General features: G+C 38.3%; 5 protein-coding genes across 5 annotated transcripts; 2 read left to right on the top strand and 3 right to left on the bottom strand.

Annotated features, from left to right (window-relative positions):
• Positions 1–909: 909 nt before the first annotated feature.
• AK88_01324 (uncharacterized protein) lies at positions 910–4483 on the top strand (the record flags this gene model as incomplete). Its single annotated transcript, XM_012478960.1, has 3 exons — positions 910–3913; positions 4057–4139; positions 4304–4483. The coding sequence occupies 3 exons, from the start codon at positions 910–912 to the stop codon at positions 4481–4483; spliced, it is 3267 nt and encodes a 1088-aa protein (XP_012334383.1).
• Positions 4484–7393: 2910 nt separating this feature from the next.
• AK88_01323 (uncharacterized protein) lies at positions 7394–7717 on the bottom strand (the record flags this gene model as incomplete). The annotated part of the gene is made up of 1 exon (XM_012478959.1): positions 7394–7717. The coding sequence occupies one exon, from the start codon at positions 7715–7717 to the stop codon at positions 7394–7396; it is 324 nt and encodes a 107-aa protein (XP_012334382.1).
• Positions 7718–11600: 3883 nt separating this feature from the next.
• AK88_01322 (uncharacterized protein) lies at positions 11601–12599 on the bottom strand (the record flags this gene model as incomplete). Its single annotated transcript, XM_012478958.1, has 1 exon — positions 11601–12599. One exon carries the CDS (start codon positions 12597–12599, stop codon positions 11601–11603), a length of 999 nt encoding a protein of 332 aa, XP_012334381.1.
• Positions 12600–14612: 2013 nt separating this feature from the next.
• On the top strand, positions 14613–15674 carry AK88_01321 (uncharacterized protein; the record flags this gene model as incomplete). Its single annotated transcript, XM_012478957.1, has 2 exons — positions 14613–14716; positions 15392–15674. 2 exons carry the CDS (start codon positions 14613–14615, stop codon positions 15672–15674), a joined length of 387 nt encoding a protein of 128 aa, XP_012334380.1.
• Positions 15675–16067: 393 nt separating this feature from the next.
• On the bottom strand, positions 16068–21052 carry AK88_01320 (uncharacterized protein; the record flags this gene model as incomplete). The annotated part of the gene is made up of 3 exons (XM_012478956.1): positions 16068–16234; positions 16358–18341; positions 18449–21052. 3 exons carry the CDS (start codon positions 21050–21052, stop codon positions 16068–16070), a joined length of 4755 nt encoding a protein of 1584 aa, XP_012334379.1.
• Between the last annotated feature and the right edge of the window lie 1260 nt (positions 21053–22312).

The raw sequence follows: 22312 nt of genomic DNA, 5'->3' as shown, positions 1-22312 counted from the left end.
TCGCGTTTGGGGTGTTATGCACACGGTGTACAAACCTACAGAGATTAGGTGTCACCACATCGGCACGTACACGTTGCGTAGTCTCGACAGTTGCGAGATGCTCTAAAATTGCATTCTTAACTTAGGTGTGGGGGCGGGGGGCAGGCGCACATAAGGGTTTAGGCACGCATCTCCCATACACGTGTGCGTGTATACATACGTTGCATCGCAGATTTCAAATTAGGTGTACTCATAAATAAATCAGCTTGGCCTGATCATCTTGGCATAACAAGCCTTAAAGGGGGTGAAAAAAAATAAAAACCTTCAAAAAGGTGTAAAAGGATTGTTTTCTCCACGCCCCCGCTTTTTTCAAACAAATAGTAAACACTGGAAATTTTGTAGAATAAAATTTGACGTTCTCTTCATTTCTTTTTTTAAATGAAAAAACAGGGAAAAAATGAGAAAACAATAAAAAAAAAAGAAAAAGAAAACGATAAAAATAATAAATGAATAAAACCAATATACGGTTCTTTTTTTATTTTTTTATGGCTGCCCGATATGCAGAAACAAGGGCAAATTTGTGAAATATCTCCGAAAAAAAAAAAAAAAAAAAAAACTTGAAGCGCTTTGATTTTCATATTTCACTACGTTGTTATGATACATTTTTTTTTTTTCCTATTTTGTGTGAATTAATCTTTTTATGTAACTTGTTTTGTTTTCACATTTTTCAAAATGTGAAGCATACATTTTTTTTCCCACTAGCATCGAAAATGAAGTTACATAACATCCATTAGTCACTAGAATGAAGAAAAATGCGAAGTGAGATGGTGTACTACCCATTAAAAAAGGTGTAAAAAGGAAGATTTTAATTTTTTGTATTATTTTTCTGAGCTTCCCTCCACTCCATGTAGTTTTTTCTTCTTTGGAATAATGTTTTACTTGTACAATAAACTTACTGCCGCATCGAGAAGAACTCATGAAGAAAAAAAGGACAACATCGTAGATGCCGGCGTAAATGCAACTGTTCCAGCTGCTGAAAATGGCACCAAAGGGAGAAGCAACGAAAGGGATAACAAGGAAGAGGACGAAGATTTGTTTTGGGCTCTTGAGGAGCAAAATGAACCAAGTAGGCAGGAAGGTATAATGGAAAAGGAAAGGCAGGACAGCGGAGTAGAAAAAGGAAGGCATGACAACAAAGTGGAAAATGAATGCGACATTTTCTTAGCAAATGACAAAATGAGCGAAAGATGTGTTCCTTCGGAGATTAGTAAACAGGGGGGGGATACTTGGTGGGATGGCAACCCCACTTGGGGAGCGATGACTCCCCTGGAGGGTGAAATTGGCACACACTTGGAACAGCCGAATGAATATCTCCCCAATGGCTCCAAGACTGATCAGACAATTGACAATACCCAACAGGGAAGTCCCCTGTGTCAAGAATTTGACGAAAACAGTGATGAATTTTTCAAAATAGACCAAGACAATTTTTCCTCCTTCACGTTTGCAGTTAGCTGTGCTAATGAATGGAAGGAGGAAAAGGAACACGTGGAAAACTCAAACGATGAAGTACAAATAAAACATGCCGAGAATGAACAACACAAGGAAGACCCTTTAGAAAATGGTTACCCATTTGATGTTAGCTCTGATCATGTGAAAATAAGTCCATCTTTACATCCCAAGGCTGAACTGGAAAGTGGTAATTTTGATCAAACTGTGATAGAGGGATATCTACCCAGGGAGGAAATGAAGTCTTTTGAGAAATTTGTGTCCCACGAAAAATTGACAACATATTTTAATAAAGGGGATGAATGCCAAGAGGAAAATGAGGAAGGCATAAAATTTGAGGGTAAGGTTTCCACGCACACCCAGGAGAAGGCAAACAAACAGGAGTACATTTTTAAAGAAGAATCTGTGTTGCCTACACTGTTGGAGGGGGAACAGGAATGCCCATTAGGGACAATTGCAGATATCGGTGTGTCGTGTGGCAAGGGATCCAGGGCGGAGAGCCCCAACACGATCAGTTGCAGCAGAGGGGGTGGTGAAGGTGAAGTTGGTGAAGAGGCACAAGAGGGCGCCCCAAATGATCCCCCTATGTTCGACCCCGTAATGCCTGATGAAGAAGAATCTGAATTGAGTTTTTTCCAAGGCGTCCACTTCCCCGAAGAGTGGCAAAATGCTGCCCATCAAGGTGAACGCAGTCGTGACTGTAGCGATATCTACAATGGAGAGAGCAACTACTGGCCAGTGGACATAAACATTTGCCCCAAAAGTAATGAAGACAAATTCAATTTCTGTTCATATGAATTCCCTGTGCTATCTAATACGAATGGCAAAGAAGAGGAAGATAGGGAAACCTACATTGATAATAAAAAGTTAGAAATGATAAGCGGAGAATTGGAAACACAAAATAGGGACTGCCCAATTGAGAATGCTGCTGTCGTAGGTAGCGAAAGGGAAGAAGTGGTACCAAAGGTGGATGGTGAAAATGGTAAAGAAGTTCGAAGCAATAACCTGTGTGATGAAAAACAAACTTGTGAAGTACGACAAAGTGGTGTAGCCCAAAAATGGGATGAAGAAAAATTAATGCAAATAAATACCTTCCAAACGGGAAACCTAGAAATGGATAATGCAAAAAAATCGTTTGATGCTTTTTTTTGCCGTGACGATGAACAGTATGAAGTTGCTTCCATGTCGGAGAACCATGGAGGGGACACATTTTTTTTTGAAAATAAACAAACGATGGAAGTGGTGGTGGATGTGGTAGACGTGGTGGAAGGGGAGAGAGCACGAGTGGCCACCGCAAGGGACAGGATTTTCTTCGATAGAGAAGAAACCTACGAGGCAGAAGAAGCCGCGGAGGAAGCCAAGGGAGAAACCCCACATGGTGTTTATTCATTCGAAACAGTAGATTTAAAAAGTATAAATCGGAACGAAACGGTCAAAAACAGTACACACAGAGGGTTGGGGGAGTTAACTGGAAGAAACGAGGTGGGGGGAATTTTGTATCAAACGGGAGAACACATAGAAGGAATTGCAGTGCAGAGGGAGGAAGAGGACGGTGGCAAAGGGGACAACATTAACATGCAAGAAATGAATGAGTCCAAGGGAGACACCCATTTTAGTGGCAAAGAAATGGAAGACATAAAGACAGTCGATTTGCTGGGTCAAACTAAAAAAAGGTGTTACCCACACCAAGGGGATCAAGATGCAGGTAATGATCACGAATTAAATGAGCATAGCAAATGTGTAGAACATGACCCAGATGATGATGCAAAACATATGTTAGGTGAGGATCTCATAAAGGATGGTGCAGAATTGAATTCCATTCTTTTTCCAAACATTTCAAATGAACAATTTGTGCAGGAAAAATATAATGGGACGGAAAATAAATTAGAGGGTTTATTAAGTGTGCCCACAAATATGATGCAACAAAATTTTTTTTTTGATGAAAATGAGACAGAGATGCTCGCCACCCCTAGTAGAGACATTAACCCCATTCGTGCCAACGATATAGAGGGAAAAAACAAATCGGAGGAAAATAGCCAAAGAGAGTACGTTGAAACGGTTAAGGATGCCCCCAAGTGTGCTCACCTATGGAATGAGTTTTACGAAGAGGAAGTAGCACAAAAGGTGAACTGGCATGCAGAAGTGATCGAGCAGAATGGGCCGGATGCGAAGGCAGATGTAACAAATGAGGAATATTTCGAAGCAGCCAATGTGAATGATAAAATGGTGAAGGGAAAAAAAAAAAAAAAAATTAAAAAATCTCGCATACTAAGTGAAAAATCGTTTGAATATCACTCGGGAAGTTTGAAATATTTGAAGGCCTTAAAGGAGCTACCACCTCTACACTTTTTAAAGTGCAAAGATTTGAGGCCATTTTTGCGCCTTTTTAACATAGTTCTCAAGGCAGTTCGTATATTTCGCTTCAACGGTAGGCACAAATGCGCAGCGGGTGTGTGAGGGCAACCCATAATTATGTTCGCCTTAGTACATACACCTGTAAGGACCACCTATTTCTGTAAATTTACTTCCTATGCCCCTCCTGTTTTTTTTTCATACTTTTCCATGACGCAGAGGATTACTTGTACGTGTTAGCGGGAGATGAAACCGGGTGCATTTACGTCAAGCTGGAGGTGAAGCATGAGAAGTTCTGCCAGGTTAAGAGAGAGAACAAAATGAAAAGAGAGAAAGAAACACACGACATGAAATGTGTAACATTGAAAAGTGGAGCGCACTTGTTTTTGTAGAATCACACATTGTGTTTACTATTTTATAAATGTAGTCGTCTGCCTTCTTTTTTCCCCCACCTGTACACCTTTAGGAGGAAGAAACATTCATGCTTGCGAATTGCTGTGTATCTGTGCAAGGCGGCCATGCCTTTTTAGAAATTAACGAGTACAGTGATATTTTCTCATTGACGTATAATCCCATAGGGACTGTGAACAAGAGCATAAATTTTTCTGACTCGAAATTTGTTACGTTATCGGCGCACATAATTTAATGTTTCAGAGGGAAAACATTTTTTTTCTTCTTTTTTTTGTCGATAATTTTTTTTTTTTTTTTTTTTTTGTAAGCAGTGTGCTGCAAAGCGATAAATGTATGCACTTTTGTGTTATTCATATGCGCACCCTGTTTAGTAAAGACAGTTTGTTTTTGTTAATGCTCTAATGGTTCATAAGATCGCATACACGTATTGAGAAGTATTCTTCTCTGCATTTTTCCCTTCATGCCACTTTCGCCAATTTTACCTTCCCATGGATGGCGAAATTAATTGGTAGTGTTTGCGAATAGAAAAGGTGCACATATGCGTATAATGATTGTCGTCCTAGTGGGGTCCTGCCAAATATCGTAGCTCGGGCCTTTTCCATTTTGATGGTAGGATGTTACATAAAATAAAAGTGCAATTTGCAGAATGAAAAAGAAGAAGAAAAAATATATATATATATTTAGAAGACCAATCTGTATCATCCTGTAGAGCTCCTTTTTCTATGTGATAAGCAAGCAAAAATGAAAGTGATCACATGGCAGCGGCTTATGTTATTCGGTTCATGTGTGTCACATATGTGCGACTTGCGTTGTATTAAAAGTAAAGAACTTGTGTAGCTCCCTACACATTTGAAGAGCTGCATAGGAATATGTGTCCCTGTTTTTTCATTCCAAACATTTACAAACAAATTCACATAAATAGATCAGTTGATTTTTTTTTTTTTTTTTTTTTTTGCTGACCTGTCAGAATAAGTTACTTAGGATGAGGCAAAGATGTCTGCACCATGCTAAGTCTTTTTTTCCATTTTATCGCCGGTCAGCGAAAGGCACCCGTTACTATCCATACAGCTGTATCAGTAGCTTTGCAGGGCCATGCCGCCTCCTGAGCTGTATGTACACGTATACCCATCATGAGCGCAGAATGTCCCCTTTTTTTAGTAGGCATTTTTAAAGGGTGACAAACACACACGTCGGACAAACAGCTGCTGAGCTGGAAGTCCCACGTCAGGGACGCTTCCACATCTTAAAAGAGCACACGAAATGTGTGTTTCGTGTAAGTGCACACTTGGGGTGATACTTACCATGTCATGGGAAGCAAGGGAGATATAATATGGTGCCCTTTATGGCGCGTGTTTTTGTTCTACATGCGAATATATTATTTCCATGACATGGCCAAGAAGTAGTGCACAGTTTTATTAGCACCTTAAAATTGCTTATTCATATATTTGCAATTTAACAAAATGCCCATCATGTGTGTGTGTGACGCATGCAGGAGGTATTTTGTTTGTCTCTGTTGGATAATGAACATTTTATGAAAAAGGAAAAAGGTGAAACGAATTGCAACCGTAAGAGAACCCTACTCAGGTGTTCCGTTCCAGATGAGTATATCATCTAACACAACGGACTAAGAACAAAATGTACGTCCTAATGCAATTTGTAAAACGAAAAAGGGATCCATCCCCCAACATCCCTCTTCTCCTCAAGAACTGAATCTAATTTTAACTACCCTTTGTACGATTCACCTATTTCGTAACAGACATAAAAAGCGAGCTACCAAATGTACCTTCCATCATTTTTACCAAAAAAAAAACAAAAAAAGCGTGGCAACCATTTTAAGTGGACTCAGATTAAGGCGCCGGGTTATATACACAGTTCAGTATACATTGCAACCCTAATGCAAGCACACACACCTATTGCTTTGTGAGTGGCTGGTTCCACACATCTACTGCACAAGGAGACAGTGTAAAAAGATTGGTGCGAACTAGAACTATCCCTTTTATTTTTCTTTTTCTACCTATTTATAAATTAAACCCTTATATATTTTTATACAGTACTGGTTTTTTTTATCCAGTATGTATTAATAAAAATGTCCTCTATTTAAAATAATTTAAATATAAAATTACAGTTCCAGTTTCTCACGTTTAGTAAATAAAAAAATACTTCAACGACCATAAGACATTTAAAAAATATATATATATATAACCTCTCGTATAATAAATATACATAAGAAAAATGTACACAAGTATATATTTTTTGTATTTTGAGTACATATAAAAAAAGGGAATATATATATATGTATTGGTCATAACTATACATATATAATAAAAAAAAAAAAAAAAAAAGAGAGAGGTTATTTCTTATGCAATTGTGTTCCGTTCTAAAACTTGTCAAGATCTATTATATGCAGATAAATAATCAATTGGTATAAAAAATGGATAGAATAAAAGATATACATAAGGACATACATATATATAAGTACACATATAGGCACATATATACACATATAAAAATATATATATATATTATTCTACACGACTCTACGAACTTATAAGCTAAAAATCTCATTCCATAAAAGATAAAAATTACTCTTTCCTATGATTTTGTTTTTTTTTTTTTTTTTTTTTTTTTTTTGCTAAAAGGTGAAAAAGAGATAAGAAAGAAAAACATGCTAAAAAGATACATATATATATAAATATATGTATATATATATGTAGCTCTTTAATTTTTCTATTATCTAAAATTATTAATCACGCTTAAAGCTATATCTCTTGAAAAATACAAGTATATCAGCAAGGGGGCGGAGGGGGGCTTAACTCGGCCCCTTCTATTTTTGTTTCCTTCCTGGGGATTATCTTCTCCATTTTTCCTTGTCAGCTCGAGTGGTAGGGGTAAGAAAAGATAGGGCTTCCTTTTCCATATGAAGTCTTGTAAATCATGTCACGCCACATATATATATATATATGTACGTAATTGTACATGTATATATATAGGCGCGCCTATCTCCCTTCAAGTGGCTTCATCTTCCCTGTTGAGGTCTTTGATCCATGGGCTTTTTAAAATCATAAGCCCAGGAAGGCGCCTGGTTGGCTTGTGCCCTTCTTGGGTTCATAAGTTTCCCCTTTGATTAAAGGCTTAATTTACCCATTTACTTTTGGGCGGGTGCATTCTGTTGCTTGTTGTTCAAGGCACCAAGTATTGGCTCCTTTTTGGCAGCTGGGGTTCCTCTTCTGTTTCCGCGCTTGCCCTTGTAGTGGAAACCTAGGCCTAAGGCAGTACCGAGGAGTACGGCAATACCAGAAGCAATGGAGGAGATCATCATGATCTTTTGGTTTCTCTTTTTTCTTTCAGCAGGGGTCAATTTTTTGTAGGAAGCTTTCTTTGCATCTACAACATTATTGTAGAAGCTTGGAGCAATGAAGTTCACTGCTAACAAAGCAGCGAGGAGGTATAATACTTTAGTGATTTTCATTTTGTACAAAGGGCGGGAAGATAAATTGTAATTAGATAATAAAAATTAAAATTCGCAAAAAAGCGTAAAAGCAACAGAGTTGAAAAAAAAACAAAACAGGATTATTTTTTTTTTGTTATTTAAGATAAATGTTATAAAAGTTTATGCGTTTTTATTAAATATTAAAAATGTTTGAAAAACGTAAATTTTTCATTAATATTAGGTATAAAATTTAATTTAATTTTTTTTTTGAAATAAAAATTTATAAAAAAGTTTGAAATATATGTAAAAAAAAAAAAAATTAATATAAATTTTTTGATTAAATTTTTTCGCGTTTGTTTATAAAATTCTATATTAATTTTAATAGTTCTTATAAATATGTTAGGTATGGTTAGATGTTTGGCTAATTAATAGCTTTTTTTATTGATACTTGTTTTTAATTAAAAAAAAAGGTTATCTAACTTTAATCTATAAAGAAGTTATCTAGAAACGTTTTCATGTTATTATCTTTTTGTTACATGCACGCTATAAAGGAATGTTTTCATCCATTATCTATTTTTTTTTAATTTAAACAAAGTTTCTTTTTGGTGAACCGACATATATATGACATATGTTCAAGGGGTTCTATAAAGTTTGCACTTGTGCTTATTTAAGGCGCGAAAAACTAGGGTTTGTTTTTTTTTTTTTTTTTTTTTTTTTTTTTATGCGCACTTGCCAAAAATTATGTGGTGCATTTAAACAAGCCCCCCATTATAACCTTTCCTTAATTTTTTTTTATTTGCATGTATTTTATTCTTAAGAGCATTCATGACGGTTCACAATTATTATTATATACTTGGACAGTAGTGTTTAGATTGCGTCCTGTGTTTTTTTTTTTGCGCTAACCTTTGTACTTTTTTCATTACGCCCCTTCTCACTCATTATTTATTATATATGCATTGTGAGAATTAATAGAAACAGCCTTTTGTTGGCTTAGTGAGTAAACTAGTTAGAAAGGAAACATAAACGTGGCACAGTTAGTTTTATTGGTACACCGTTAAAGAAAAAAGCTGCTTTTTTTTTTTTCTCTCTAAATAATTTTTCTTCGTTAAGGTTAGGCAGTTCTACTAATGTAAACACAAATGTAGAGATTAACTATTAGCAAGTTAACCTTTTACACATGTGAAAATTTAGCGCGAGTTTTTTTTTTTTTAAGTTTAATACGGTTGAAAATGAAAAAGGTGAACTAACCAAACAGTGGGCGCAGGGAAGCAAGGCACCAACTTTGTTGAAAAACAGCATCACTGAGGAGGAGAAAAGTAGAGTAGTGCTTTTTCTCGTGCGCTTAATTTACATACAACTAATTTGTACAGCGAGGGCTTATAATTATTTTTATAAATATATAATATATATTTATTTATACTTTCTATAAGAATAGGTCATGGTAGGTAAATAGTAGTTGTATAGAGTAGTACGCGAATAGCGTATTGCGTGGCCCTTGCAAACAAGCGTAGTCCCTGACCCTGACCCTTTCGCCCGCTACCTCATTTTAAATGCATTAATGGTGGCAATACGTTATTAATCTAATATTACAAAAACCCCTTTGCTTTAGAGCAAAAAATGTAATTATAAACCTCCTTTTGTACAATAAATTTCTAAGGGGGGTGTACCAAAGGCGCATGTAACCCATTCTGGTTAGTCACCAACACAAGTTTTATTTTTTCTCTTATATATAGTATATATATGCATATATACATATATATATATATATACATATATATATATAAAGGGCCTTTCTTCTTTATAATATAGAGGACTGAAAAAAAAGAAAAAAATTAAAAAAAAAAAAAAAAAAGGCACTTGAGTTATTTGTAACTATTCCATATAAAATAGCAAATAATATATAGTGAGTGGGTGGATTGCTCACAAAATGGTAGCAAATGTGATGAAATAATAAAATGTTGGTGTGGGAATAACACCCCACCTGCACGTTTCTCCAATCCTATATTTATACTGCATCCCATATTCAATGTTAACATGAAAAATGAGCACAATAATAATTATTAATACAAAAAAGGGTTAGTAAGGTGCGAAAAAGGAAGAATGGTGGTGGCAGCAATTACCCCTATATTTTCTGTCCCAGCAAATAAATAACCCCATCGTTAATTTGTACTTTATTTCAAGGAAGAAATTCCCTGACCTACGAAAGGGTTAATGTGAACCCTCAAAGTTTACCCGTTCCACGCACACACACGCGGGGTATAATATGTAGCACATATATATAGTACTGTATTATGTATGTGTAGTAACGTAAGAACCTCCTCCCCTCCTCTCTGCCTCACGTTGGTAACATTTCGTCAGTGGCATATTATATAACCCATTTTTTCAAAATTTTTCTTTCGCATATTATACATACGTTTTTTTGTTTTTTAACTCTAAATGGAATTCATGTTAGCGATAAAAAAGGTCACAACGTAAGTTTATGTTATGCTTACAGCTGGTGCAATTTTTAAGTTTCGTTTTCCAGATTAGCAAATTTGAACGCAACGGATTGTTAAACGTGTACGTGTGGATGCACATTCACAAATTTACATTTTATGTACATACAGAATTGCTTGAAAAAGTTTCTATTCCCCAATGGCATTTTCGTGTGTTGTACAGCTTTGACGTTGTAGCCTACAGTTTTATAAAGAGAATTGTGTACAAGGTGGGGGATCTCACACTGCAGTGATCAATGGAAATCTTTAGGCAAATTTCGGTATCTCGTATGTGGGAAAAGGATTAACATAGGGAAAAAATTGTAATAGGGTACCAGTTTTTAATTTGTTCAGAGGGGAAAAAATGGCTGTCTTTTTTTTTTTTTTTTTTTAAACATCCATGTGGTTATCATTCATCTGACAGTAAGTCTTTAATATATGCGATTTGTATGTGGGATGTATGTGTGTGGTATGTTTTAAAGCAAAAATTAATTAAATACAAATTGAAAAGGGGATCAGTATATAGTTTGTTTTATACATAATTTAATGATTGTCATAGGTTCTTTGTAAAATAAACAAATAAATATATTTAATCAACAAGGGGGTGAAAATGAAAACAAAACCAAAAAAAAAAAAAATAAAAAAAAAAAACAGATTTTTTTAAACATAAAAACATATGTGGAATAAGGAAGGATATTATTACAATTTTCTTTTCCTTTTTCTTTTCACCTCTTTCGTAAAGTTAAAAAGGTGGAAACGTATAACAACTTTAAATTTGGTCAAATTAAAAAGGTGGACACGTAAAACAACTTTAAATTTGGTCAAATTAAAAAGGTGGAGCATTTCAACAGCGTTGCCTTATCAAAATGTTCCTTCTTCCATTTTATGACATTCCGTTTTGTCTCCTTTCATTTTATCTTACATCCATGCATTCGTGCAAGTAAAAAAAAAAAAGGGTGAATATTATATTATTTTATTTTTATAATTTGAGGATTTAGGACATTTTTCCCTTTTTGTTTTTTTTTTTTTTTTTTAATTGGGGCAAAAAAACAGACAAAATAATGGGAAGGCGCTAATGGATGGACGTGCGGTGAGATGATTACATTATGCTATGATTTTACGAAACTTCCCTCTCGCTAGCATTTTTCACCTTCAATAATTGATAACAATAGAAGAAGAGTGAGGAAAATCTCCATGCGTAAAGGTAAAATAATTGTGACCAGTATGTACAAATGTGTATGCACATAAATGTCAATACGTACGATGTATAACACAACATGCCCACAACGAGATGCTTTCCAGGGGGGGGGTCGGGGTTTTGGCTTATTTTTATTACGAAAAAAAAAATTTAGGCAACTTGTAATTTAAAAGAAGTTTCAAAAGCGTGATTTTCAAAGGTTGATGTATGTGGTGTGTGCATCCTATACTTGACGGAAGAAAAGCATATCCTAATAATTTGAGGCGCACAGAAAATAAACGTCATGGACAAAATTGGATACTCTCATTGCTGCATTGTCTAGCTGTTCTTCTGTTAGGTACAAACCATACTCGGTAACTAATTCATCATGATAATACCTTATTAATTCCAAGTCGTTTATAACTTCCTTTTTTTCACTATACGTGTTTTTATGTTTTACGTAATAAAAGAGACCCTTGAAAACTTCTTGTTCAATTGAAAATAAACATTTTAATGTTGCCATGCCCGAATCTGTTAGGTAAGGGCTAAAGCAGAAATCTCTAAGACGATCACTTATTCGAAGTGCCATGGAATCTCGTAACTCAAAGGGTAATATAAAGTTTCCATTCTTTTTGCTATTCTCATACATTTCTTTCAAAATACCAATATGGTCATCTAACAGTTCATTTTTTTCTTCATCTGTGGTACAATTCATAATTTTTTCCAAGTACGTTTCTGTTGTCTCAAATTCGGTAAATAAAATAAAATATATAGTTTTATAGCCGTCAAGTATATCATTATATTCGTCAGAGGTGTTTGTATTTTCATTTGCATCTATTCCATTTTCGTTCAGTTCTTGTGGTACATGTTCTCCAGCTACTTCGCAATCCCCTTCGTGTTCTCCTCCATCAGCCTCTTTTTTCTCATCTTTATTAGATTCGTCATCGTCCTCCTTTTCTTCCACTGGTTTTTCTCCTTCATCACTTTTAATACTTTCATCTAAGCATTGCAGTTCTACATCCTTTTCATTCTCATGTTTCTCATTTGCTACATTTAAACCATCATTATGTTCTTGTAATATTACATAGTCATATGCTTCGCTTGGATTGTGTTCTGTGGGTTGGTAGTTTACAGAAATATTTCCTTCCCTTACAGTTGATGCTTCTGGGTCTATTAGCGTGCCCAAGCAATGCACACCAAATGGGCTAGAATTAAATGCAATTTTTAAAAGTAGGTTAGCAGATATGACAAGAATGTATTTCTTGAACATTTTCGCAAATGGACAGCAACGTAAAAAAAAAAAAGGGTACAAAAAAAAAAAAAAAGCAAGAAATTAAATCGCTTTAACAAAACACTTGCCAATTTGTGCAGCGCTCAAACAAATGGAAGACAACCATTCGTCGGAGTTAAAATGGCGTTGCAATTTGTATGGGGGTGGAAAAATGCAAAGAACGCGCGTGTTAAGCGTTTATATAAGCCAATTATGCTTGCCAAGCAGCTGAACGGATTTTATGCTTAAAGTATTGTGCTTTCCAGACATGTAGAAATATATGTACTCACATACGCATATAACGGTTCTGCTGGTTGTAGCTTCTTATGAGATACTTGTTCTGGGAGCACAGGGCTGGAGAGAGAATGGTTCTTTGTCTATTCGCAGATGTCCCAATATACATAACGTAAAAAATATATACAAAAAACAAAATGGCGTACTTTTCTGACGTACAATTTTTTTTTGTTTCCCCTTTGGGCAAAAAATGTTTTTTTTTATAGCAACCAACAGGTTTAAAAAAAAAAAGAAAAGAAATATGCTTAGCAAGGCAGGTATTTCAAATCAGAAAAATATTTTGTTAATTTTATTATTAACTTTTTTTTTTTTGTATTTTTGATACTACAAAAAAAAATACGCAAATAGAAAAAAATAAAAATTATGTTATTTATATGAGCAGCATATTATATGAAGCCATTTTAATATAGCATACTCCGTTAATTTTTTTTTTTTTTTTTTTTTTTTTTTTTTTTTTTTTTTTTTTTTTTTATGCACAAATGGGATATAACAAATGTTAAAAAAAAAAGACGAAAAAAATAAACTGATGCTGCATAATAGTTATATTATGTAGAGATATAATTTGCATAATGTATAATTTAAGCGAGGAGTGCTCTCAGCTCTAATCATGTTAGATTCAACGGAACACCATGCTGCGACGTCGCCTTTTATAGTACAACCCCCTTATCGTATAGCATTCCAGAAATAATTCAATTTGAGTCGTTAGAAAATAAAATTGTCTCTTTCATTAAAAATGCTGCCACAGACAATCTGGAAAAACCTTCGCCAAAGTCGTTACAAAGAGGAAAAATTAAACAAAATGGTGATGAACGCCAGAATGGTTTAATGTAAGACAAAAAAAAAAAAAAAAAAAAAAAAAAATCACATATATATATTAATACATATTATAATGTATAACTATGCATACACAAGCATAATCGTACAAATAACATACGACGCAAATTTTGTGCCCTGTTTATGAACAATGGTAAAAACGACTTCTATGTTGTTATGTTATTTTATACGGTTGCTTAAATGCAGTAAGGTGGACAAAAAAGCGAAGGTAAGCAGAGGCCAAGGAAAGGGCCTTTTTTTTCACATTAATAATAGGTAACACTTGTTCACATAAGATCAGTTCTGCAACCTGTATCAATTTTCAAATGCAAAGCTGGTAGACTTTTGACCGTGCCTTGCACGAATATCAAAAGCACACTTGTGAAAGTGAAGTAGCTGATGAGCATTCGAACCAGTCCAGTAGATGCACATGTAAAAATTTTATACATGTGTACCTTCTAATATTTTTTAATTTTGCATGAACAAATTAGACATTAGGGTTTATGCACGCACCCATGCACGTATATTTATATATATAACTGTGCCACGATTAGTAAAAAATAGCTGCGGAGAACGGGATAAAAAAAAGACGTTGCGAATTATGGTACTTCATATGAAGGGTAACTAACCTTCTGCAATTCTTCGAAAGGGTAAATAAGCAAAAAGGGGGGAAGGTTCTTTTTTAAAAGGAAAAAAACAAAAAAACAACTGTCTTTCTTGAATTCGTTCGCCGACTGTTTCGGCGTTGCGGCGGGGATGGCCAGCGGAGGACCCCCATAAGCACGGTTATACAATCTCCGTTACATGCGCGATCACATGCGCGGTCATCCCCCAAGGCATATATGCACAGCCTCGTGTGCGGGCGTGGGCAGAACACCACGATACGCAAGGGGGCTGCAAACAAAGATGTGCAAAAAAAAAAGGGCAAAGACATACGAATTAACACCAGGAGGAGGAGACGACAAATTGAAGTACCCCAATAACGACATGGACACATATCCAAACAAGTCGTAAAACAAAAAAAAAAGGATTAAACCACAAAGGCACATGTGGAGACGATAGCACAAATGATGCACATGAAAAACAAAAAAGGATGTAACGCGAGGGGGAAAAAAACAATTTTAACTAAAATGGTAAATGAATGAAAAAAAAAAAAAAATAAAAAGACGAATGAAACGTATGCCGATGGACACGTACAACTTAGCATTGCACATCTAAGCACAGCGGGGGGTGGGGGAACCCCTGCCGGTGATGAATCTCACGGCCCTTCTCTGCGAACGCGCATGGGAACAAGGACACATATTTAAACACACGAGGAAGGCACAAATACGTAGCGCCATACTCGCTTTGCATTGACTTAAAAAAAATTGTAAACATAAAAAGACTCATAAATTTTAAAGAGATAAATAAATATAAAAAGTACACGAACATCTTTCTCATAAAATTGGAGTTGTCACCACAGGGGGTGATGGGGGAAAGGACAGTAAGACGGAAGGGCGAAGTTATAACAAAACGACCTTGCACTTTGCTCTCTTCGATATTAACATACCCATCTTGGATGTAATGAAACGGAAAAAAAAAAAACAAAATTAATTACATAACTGGATTTAAAAATAAAAAAAACTTCGAAAATATTTTTGTAAATTAAATTCAGTCCAACTTCCTTAACCAATGGTCCTCCTAAGATTTTCAGCGTCCAACAAAATTGTAAAATTTCTTTTTCGAAACAACCTTCACACGTGTTTCTTCCTCCATATGGACGACGATTTTCTCCTCAGCAACACCGTGCCGCTTTCCTTCATGTCTGTCATGCCGCAGCAAGAAAAGGGGGGTCCCAAAAATATTAACCAAGTTGCGCAGAACGCAGACGAAGAGAAATCTAACAATCTCATAATTCTGAAGCTTCTGTATATCTACTACTGGTCCACTGTGTGCGGGTGCGGCGAATTGGAAAATGTGGGCAACTGATATTTGTTCCCTGCAATGATCACGTTGTGGGACACGTGGCGCTTATTTTTTTTTTAGCAATTGGCTAGCTGGCTAGCTATTTATATTTAATTTTTTTTTTTTTTTTTTTGTCTCCTTACAACACATTATCTTTCACCATTACGCGATACGCCTTCACTATTTTGACGACTCTCATGGGCATAACTCCACCATTTCTTGGTTCCTGCTTCAGTTTAGTCTTGCCCATTCCGGTACACTATGTACGTACGCGTGCACGCGTGTGTACGTCCTTCCATGCGATGCCTGTCCCATTTCGCTCTCCGCGTTGCACCTGAAATTGTTTCCACTAAAAGACTTCTTCTCATGGGCGCGTCTATTCTTGCCAACTCCGCACGGGGGGTACGCGGTCGCCCCCTATTGATAACCCAAGTACTTCTTGTACATGTCGACGAGGGCGACGTTCATGCCCTCTACATTTTCCCGCAAGTAGTTAACAATGGAGCTTGTCGCGTTCTGATCGTTCGGGTCTTTCACGTCCCGTAGAAAGGTCAGGACGTTATCGAGGGCTTTGTTGCACACGCCTGTGGGGGAGAAGTGGGGGATAGAAGCGGATTGATGAATAGCATGCAAAAGGGAGTCAGTGTGTGTGTGTGTGTGATGGGACAAACAGCTTCGTAGCCCCACTGCACCTTCAATGCTCTTACCTGGGAGGTCATCGTACTTGAGTACTCTGCGCATGACGCAGTTGTATCCAGCAGAGTGGTACATTTTCGTTGCGCTCAAGTTGGACGAAACGGTGTTCAGGTGGAGAATGTTCTTCTTCTCAATGTAGATGTCCCTGCTCGTGTTTAGCATCGTATTAATCAGCTTAAGCAGCTGTATGATGAGATATGTATAGTCCTCCCTTGTGCAGGTGAACATGTCAGAGGATTTTTTCTTGTCGTAGAGGAGTTCATCCAGGTAAGGGCTGCTACTACTGCAGGTGGTTCGCATGTGAGATCTAACAAGGGAGGGTACAAACTCACGAAACAGATAATTTTCCGTGAGCATATAAATGAACAGAAGGAGTGCCATCATGACGTTCTTGTTGTGTATGTACTGGGCTTGATAAAAGATGGAGGAGAGGAACATTGGTACATTGATTCTAAAGTACACTAGGAAACAAATTAAAATATAATGGAGTAGATTAGACTCGTCCAGTGACAAAATAGCTGTCAGTATAAGCACCGTGTGTTTGTTCACGTAGGTGTAATTATCCTCGTTGACTGTGTAGAAGTTATAATTTTTGAAGGCCGCTCCGAGGTCGTAGTCCTTTAGGTATTCCATTCCTAGTAGCTGCTTCAGATCATTTTGAAATAAGCCAAAGTGGGTATCGAAATTTTCTTCACGCTTATACGACAACACATTGTCGTATATGTACTTCGTTTGCCTTTCATTGTGTGACATGAGCTTGTGGTGGTTTGCGTCTTCCTTGTCCGTCTTCGGTTGTTGTCCCTCTGCTTGGGAGAGCATCTCTGCGGGTCTATCTCCACCCCTCTCTCCGTGCAGATGCCCTGTGCTAGCCTTTTCACTTTCCCTTTCGCTTCCCCTCTCGCTGCTCCTACCCCCCCTGGGCGACCCCTCAAGGCACGTATACACAGGGAAGAATTTTCCCATGTACTTCAACACCACCTTCACTAAGTATATGATCACAAAATTTGCCACATAGTGGTAAAGAATGGGCATGTCATCCTTCAGTCTGTTTTTATACAAACCCATGCATACGTGCAAAAGGTAAATGCATCTCTCCGTGTTCCCTTCATCATCCAGGGTAAAGTTATTTGTAACAATTGCTAGCAATTGGGGTTTCAAGATTTCGTTAGTCAGCACGTTGTTTGAGATTGATTCGTACGTCAAGTAAAAATTGTGCGTCTCGTGAAGGATGAAGAGACACATGTATTCCATAAGCACATCAAAGCATGAGCTACTCATTTCGTGCGTATTCGCGCTTGAGACCTTCCTCTTAAAGTGCTCGCTTATCACGTGGGTTGTCCGTACATACAAGGAACACACCCTCTTGATTATGTCCTCATTTTTTGCGGAAAATAATTTAGTGATGATCTTCAGAATACACAACCACAGTGTGTAGAAACTGTCGCTAACGGTTTGGTCTACATACAAATTTATTTCGTTGGCTAGCTGGTGAGGGGGGTGGTAGTTGTCTCCTTCGCACGAGGGCAGGGCGCGGAGGTCTAGCCGGTACTGTCTACCTTCACCTGGGTGTGAAACCTGCTCAGAGGTTTTCCTCCCAAGTATGGTATATGCTATTATGTCAAAGCTGAAGTAGAAGAGTACATAATCGTCGCCCCCTTTGTTGGGCACACCCCCGTGGGGGAGGTAATAACCATGGCCGTGGTTGTCATCACCTCGGGTGTTTAATGGAGCAGAGTCGGTAGTTACTTCGTGGCGTCCTCGCCCTCCTTGAGGGGTGAACTCCACGAGGCCGCATCCAAATTCGTAATTCTTGTTCAATATCTGCACGAGGATGTTGAGCATGTACTCCTTGATGGAGAAGTTGCTGGTTTTGTAAAGGTCCAGCAGGAAGTTGTAGTTGTCCTTGAAAATTGTTATGTCCTTTTCTTTATTGCTGATAAAGACGATGTGGCTGAGGATCTGCAGGATCTTCTGGATACTCTTTGGGTAGGAGATCTGTAAGGAGGGAAGAAGAGGCGTTAGGTGGTGGAGGGTCAGACGTGGGATGAGCAAATGGGTACAATGTAATTGAGCTCTTGCGTGTCCTCACTCCGGTGACATACCTGGGTAAGCAAACTTATGAGGGGGCCCACCAGAATCTCGTTAATAAAGTCGTAGTTCTCGTACACATACTCATACATAAATATGTAGTTGAACAAACAAACAAATTTGAAGAAGACGAGGGGGAGGAAATTGGTCGACATGGAGGCGTAGTGATTTTTCGGGGGAGGAGCTTCCCGCCTTTGGCCTAAGCCACCTGATGTGGACCGGGTGCGAAGCAGAGAACCCACAACACACTTGGGAGACAAATGCATGCAAAGCAAGCGGATATTCTCAAATATGAGCACAGTCACTTCATCAACGAAGGGAAAGGAAGCCTTGTAATTCTTAATCCACACTTTTAATATTAACGCAATTCGGTAACTGACCAAGGGATGGGTGAATTCAACAGATAGGTAGTCGGTGAAAAACTGAATCATGCAAAGGATATGCTCTGCTTTTATTTTTTTATGTAGTGATGAATACAACACATAGTAAATATTTAAATACCCATCCAGCTCAATAACTGATTCAGAAAATTCTGGAATTTGTAAGTCCTTCAAATTGTCCGGTACAGATTTAATCATGTGAACATAATTATGTAGGGAATTAATTAAGGGTTCGAAGAAGTGACTGAAGATTGAAAAGAGAAAAGGCTCTGATGCTATTTCAATAATGCATTCTCTTGCAGATGAGTAGAAAATATTTTCTTCCACTTCGTGTCCATCCTTGTCTTTAACATTTAGCATGATGTCCATTATTTGCTCAGCGGACATGTTAATACAATGTGTCCTCAAGAACTCGAATATCTCCAAAGCCTTCTGATTGTGCATTAAAATATAATCATCGCTAGTAAGTGCGTATTTGACCTCTTCCCTTATATAGGTCAATATGTCTCTAAAGGTATAATTTTTATTTACTCTCCCTTTTTTGTTTTCACTTTCCAAATTGTTAATATTCACCACTAGGGTGTTAATAATTTTTGTCTGTAGGTCTGTTTTTTCAGTGTAGTTTTCACAAAAGGTATTCTGATTGCTAATCATACTTTTTACCGTTAGGTAATTTTCTCGGACCTTCTTTTGCTTGATCAGGTTATACTGACTGAGGCAGAAATGGTAGAAGAGACTCTTCAGGATCCCAATGCATATGTTAATGATATCCACAAATTTATTTTCATAGCAGTCACTGTTTATGTACAGATCTTTACTCAGATGCTTCTTTAGGAACAGGCAGATGAACTGCTCCGTGGTGTCTTTTTTTATATACTCATGAAGGGCACTCTGAAATTCAATGACGTGAAGGAAGCTACTCAGTAGGAACTTCAAGTACTTGAGGTAGTACAGCGGGGAATCCTTCCGCACGAATTTGAGGTAGAATATAGTTTTGTTGGCGAGGCAGTCCAAAAAAGGCTTCTTCCTCAAGGCGCACTCACCATCTTGTTGGGAGTGGTTATCCTGTTGCGGCATCCCATCCTGCTGGGAGAGACCATCACGTAGACAACTGTCTCCCCCCGGGCACATTTGCCCACGTTCCCTCTGAACGTCATCCCGACTGATAATTAGGTTCAGCAAAATGCTGTCCATGAACTTGAGGATCTTCACCTTTTTGTCGCTCTCCGCGTTAAAGTGGGAGCAGTAGGCATCGCTTCCCCCCGCAGACGGTTCCCCCGCGTAATGCACATCGCTAGACTCGCCTCCGTCAACACTGTTGCTGTTCCTTCTCCCCTCGACGGGTACCCATTCCGCTAAACTCACACCTGGCGCAAACTTCAGCTTTGCTTCAAGCTCCATCACAACGCTGTACTCCCCAAAGCATTTGTTGCATGTACCTTCACTGCCACACATACATGCCTCGTTCATATTACACTGAAAGTACATATTCAAACTGTTTTCCCATATTGGGTAAAGGCAGTCGATAAACGTTTGTGAGATGTGGAAGGTTTCCTTCTTGTCTTTTAGTAACTTCTTGCTGTACTGCTCCCGGAGAACCTTGTACAGGAGGTACATGTACGTGTACAGGCTGCTGAGGCTGTCCATGGTGTAGCGGCTAGAGAAGCTGTTCGGGTTGTCCCCACGTGTACTCAACTCTTCAACGAAGAACTCCAGCAGCTGGGGGAAATTATGTACCAACTCGTACCTCGCCACCTTCCTCAACAGGATGGAAAACTCCTTGTAGTAGTAGCTGACGATGCCCCGGTTGGCCAAAATGGTCAAAATTTTCTCCTTCACCATTTTCTTTATATCGTTACTAAAATGGAAGAGGTCCTTACAGTTCCAGAAGCGACTCACCAAATTTTTGGAGTAGATGATGGCCAACTTCCGCACGTTGTTGTGCACCTCTGTGAGGCAGCATATGTCTAGGAGGTATAAAATGAACTGCTCTTCCTTTTCATACTGGCTCAGGATTCGCTCAGACTCCTTTCTGCGCTCCTGATCATTAGACCACGTGTCGTAGAGCGCGTCTACGATTTGCTGGTGCTGCGCGGTGAGCGCCTGAGCACTCTGCGTGGAAACCGCAGCACCTGGCGCTATCGCAGCAGTTGATGCAATCGCTTCCTGCGTTTCCCGAAGTTCCTGCGGCCCACTCGCACGGCCCATGGGGGCCGACTGACTCTCCCCCCCCTCCATGGTGGGATGGCCTCTACGTTCGAGAACCTTGCTTAAGCGCTGCGTGCCAATTTCTCACTCAGGGACTATAACCCTCAAGAAGGGGGACGCACGAAGGGGAAACATATACGGTTGGGGATGACACGACGTGTATGTAGTGGATTTGTATGTTGGGTAAGCTGTCCCTTTCGAGCGCTACGAGACCCCTTGGTTGCCTCTCTCAGGCTGTAAAAAAAAAAAAAAGAAAGAAAGAAAGAAAAAATTAAAGGGGCTTTCCCTTTTTGCAGTTCATTACTGAAGCGCGTTCGCCTCTTTGTTCGCTTGCGCGCAAGCATGTAAGTCCGCATGTATATGCAGCTTCGCATATTGCAGCGGCGCATGCTTTTTGTGCCTGCTGTCACAAATCTCCTTTTTGCATGCACGTTCGTACAAAATTCTTTGGGTTCGCTGCTGCCTCCTGGCAAGCTGGAATTATTTTCTTTCCTGCAGCAGCCATTCCAACTTCGATGGGGCGAAATGTTGGTATAACTGACTTTTGTGAGCCCTTAAAAAGTCGCCCTCTTTTTTTTTTTTTTTTTTTTTTTTTTAAAGGACATATGATGGGGAAGCTAAGCCTTCCCCGGATTAGCCGCGAAAAGTATGGCTTTCACTTAACCGTTCAATTAACCTTTCGAAACAAAAGAAAAAAAAAAGTACGCATATGTTACTGTACATATACATATACATCCACGTGCATGTCCAAGCTCACATCCGCGTGTCCATCCGTATTTCCACCACGCGGGAGGAACAACTCACGATACGCGTGTGCAAAGGAAGAAGTGCGCTGCAGTTATGTTTATGTATGTACAGACAACCAGTGGTAGGCTTCCCTTCCCCACCCGTGTGGCACCCCCGGGGAGGGAAACCTGGCCCAGAAGTGTTCAACATGTCACCCAAAATAAGGCAGCGAAGAAAGGCACACAAAACATAGCCTTCTATAAAGGTATGTCGTTGCAGCACAGACGCCTGCTGAGAAATGTCCACCCCCCGCTTGCCTTATGCAAAAGCAAGGGTTCAACGATGGTGATTATGCCACGATGATTAATATTATGGTGGAGACAGGACAAGGGGAAAAGAAAAAAAAAAAAAAAAAAAAGATAGTCCACATTTGATGTGACATTTCTTGAATACCATTTCTGCGTGACCAGGTGACAACTGTCAAGGACAACCCCAAACAAAGTTGCTTCTTCCAATTTGCACAAAATGGTGGTGTTGGTGAAGGAATTACAGGAAGGGCAGGAA

This window comes from Plasmodium fragile (assembly GCF_000956335.1).
Source record: "Plasmodium fragile strain nilgiri unplaced genomic scaffold supercont1.11, whole genome shotgun sequence".
NCBI lineage: Eukaryota > Apicomplexa > Aconoidasida > Haemosporida > Plasmodiidae > Plasmodium > Plasmodium fragile.
The sequence above is the reverse complement of the archived record's forward strand: the minus strand, read 5'-3'. Positions and strand labels throughout refer to the sequence as shown.